At 37.7% G+C, this 2,718-nt stretch overlaps 1 protein-coding gene across 1 annotated transcript; it reads right to left on the reverse strand.

Annotated features, from left to right (window-relative positions):
• Positions 1-1,366: 1,366 nt before the first annotated feature.
• LOC148215039 (olfactory receptor 4S2-like) lies at positions 1,367-2,323 on the reverse strand. Its single transcript, XM_088145126.1, has one exon. It carries the CDS (start codon positions 2,321-2,323, stop codon positions 1,367-1,369), a length of 957 nt encoding a protein of 318 aa, XP_088001252.1.
• Positions 2,324-2,718: the final 395 nt, after the last annotated feature.

The following is a 2,718-nucleotide window of genomic DNA, read 5'->3' on the forward strand; positions in this document are numbered from 1 at the left end:
CCTGCTAGTGTCCTACTACTGACAGTGGCTTCAGTTGCCTTCTGCAACATTTGACCTTTTGCCCCACCACCAAAAGCTAGGTTACTATGGGTTTCTCATTTCACGTGCTAACACAAGTTTTCAGAAACACAGTAGGCAGTTAATAAGCCTCTACATTTTCTACAACATTTTCTGAGTTCCTCCTTGCCACTTTTCTGCTTCTGTACTAAATCTACCTAAAATATGAAGGGCAGCACAGCCAGAAAAAAGGCCAAAAAAGAGTGTGGGTGATAGGCAGTGTTGTCCACAGCAAAGCCAAAGACACCAAAATAACAGCATATGTTCAATGTCATCGCGTCAATGTCACAGTTATGCACTTGCATCCTAACATTTTATGAGGCACATAACACACACGTTATTATTTGCCCCCCCCCCCGCAGTTATTTAAATTGTGGGTAAGAAGAAAATATTGCCCGCCACTATCTCATCTCTAAAGTAACTTAGAGAAATCATCTTTTTTAAAAAATGTCCAATTTACCAAACATAAATAGATATTTTCCTTTATTTTTGCAAAGTGAGAATACTAGTAAAAGAGAAAGGCAAGTGTACCCATTCTTAGTGTTCCTCCCACAGCTTGAGAACACTGTCCACAGGCATAGTAGCCACAGAATTCAGCTGTGATCTTTGCATGTCTCCCTATAGTCAGGCAAGCTGTCTGTTTTTATTTATTTATTTATTTATTTATTTATTTATTTATTTATTTATTTATTTCCACTTGGATTTCATCAGATGCAAGTGATTCTAAATGCCAGATGAATTCAAATGTGACTATACAAAGAATAAACTTATAACGCTTCTTGGTACCTCTGAGTAGTTAACACACAAAACTAGTTCTCCTTGAATTATCAGAATAGAACTATTGCAGCAGGAGGAAGAATAAATTAGCCTTCCAGAAACACAGCGAACCATATTAGACAATGTCAATTCAATTATTTTTAACTAAATATTAAATCTTCAAACGTAGTCATTACTACTGTCACTGTACATCAGGAGGAGAGATAAAATCTTCAGTCCCCAGCCCTAAATCTTGTGGGGGGGGGAGGGAGAGAGGGAATCCTTTATACATGGTAACAAAATTTGAAGCATCCTGATTAGAGATTTCATTTTTATACTCATTATGACATGTTCGTCACCGAAGACAAATTCCTTGCATATATTTTATACTTGGTCATTAAAGTATTTTGTATTTCTATTGTATTGTATTGTATTGTACAAGGGGAGAGGATGTATTGAAATCTTGCTAAAGACAGAAGATTTCCTTCTACAATAGGCTCCAATAGTGCTACTATATCCTTCTCTGTCATTAATATAACATATGATTACATTATCAGGGTTTTGTTTTTAAACCTAATTCTAATTTATTTCCCCAAATTAAACTTTTGCTCCATAATTTTTTTATGCCATTTTTCACTTCTTCATTTCTCAAGGTGTAAATTAAGGGGTTGAGAAAAGGGGTGATAATAGTATAGAAAACAGCAACACTCTTGTCCTCTGAGAATGTGGTGGAAGGCCTCAGGTAAAGGAAGATGCAGGGGCCAAAAAACAAAATCACGACCGTGATGTGGGAGGCACAGGTAGAAAAAGCCTTGAGACATCCTTCGGAAGAACGAGTCCTCACCGTGAGTAGGATAGCTATGTATGAAGTAGTCAGCACAAGAAAAGAACTGAGGGAAATCATACCACTGTTGGCAATGACAATGAGTCCAACTGTGTAGGTATCAGTGCAGGCCAATTTCAGTAAAGGGTGAACATCACAGAAATAGTGGTCAATTTCATTAGGACCACAGAAAGGTAGCTGTGTAGTAAGGAGCACCTGTACCATTGAATGTACAAACCCACCCAGCCATGAGAGAACCACCATCCAACTGCAGACAGTCTTCTTCATAATAACGGGATAATGGAGAGGCTTGCAGATCGCAATGTATCGGTCGTATGCCATCACTGTGAGAAGGAAAATTTCAGTACAGCCAAAAAAGTGGACCGCAAAGAGCTGTGCTATGCAACCAACAAAAGATATCGTTTTCTTTTTAACCAGGAAGTCAGCTATCAGTCTAGGAGCAGTGACTGAGGGATAACAGATGTCTACAAAAGAAAGGTAACTGAGAAAGAAATACATGGGAGAAATCAGATGGTGACTGTTCTTGATTGTAACAATGATCAGGAAATTCCCCAGCAGAATTGCCACATAGAAGATCAAAAACAGACCAAAACAGACTTTCTGTAATTCTTGATCCTGAGTAAGTCCCAGGAGGATGAATTCAGACACATTATTTAGATTCTTCATATCTTCAAGCCTAGATAACACATTACAATATGATATTTAGTCACTTATAATATAAAACTGCAAATATCATAAAGTTTTGGTTTGGTTTTTTTTAATATCGAGACAGCATTGCAAGGAATCCTTCAGCTGGATGTTCACAGTTCGTGATTCCTTCAGAGTCAAGGAATGATGTGCCCTAAAATATAATGAAAATAACCAGTTGTCAAAGATGTGTACTCAGCAAACTGAGGAAGCCAGTTTAGGAAGTCCTGAAGGGCAGCAAGATTATGGTCCACTGTGGAAACTTTCCCTAAAAAACAAGTTTGTGACCCAGATTAAACTAAGGTTAAAGTTAAATGTTGAAGCACAAAATACATTTCTTTTCAAGGCAAGTGCAAAAATCATGCTGACCTGAG

The sequence above is a fragment of the Python bivittatus genome, unplaced genomic scaffold (genome assembly GCF_059951505.1).
Source record: "Python bivittatus isolate LINGU-HERP-01145 unplaced genomic scaffold, Pbiv_v1 ctg000480_np1212, whole genome shotgun sequence".
In the NCBI taxonomy this organism is placed as follows: domain Eukaryota; kingdom Metazoa; phylum Chordata; class Lepidosauria; order Squamata; family Pythonidae; genus Python; species Python bivittatus.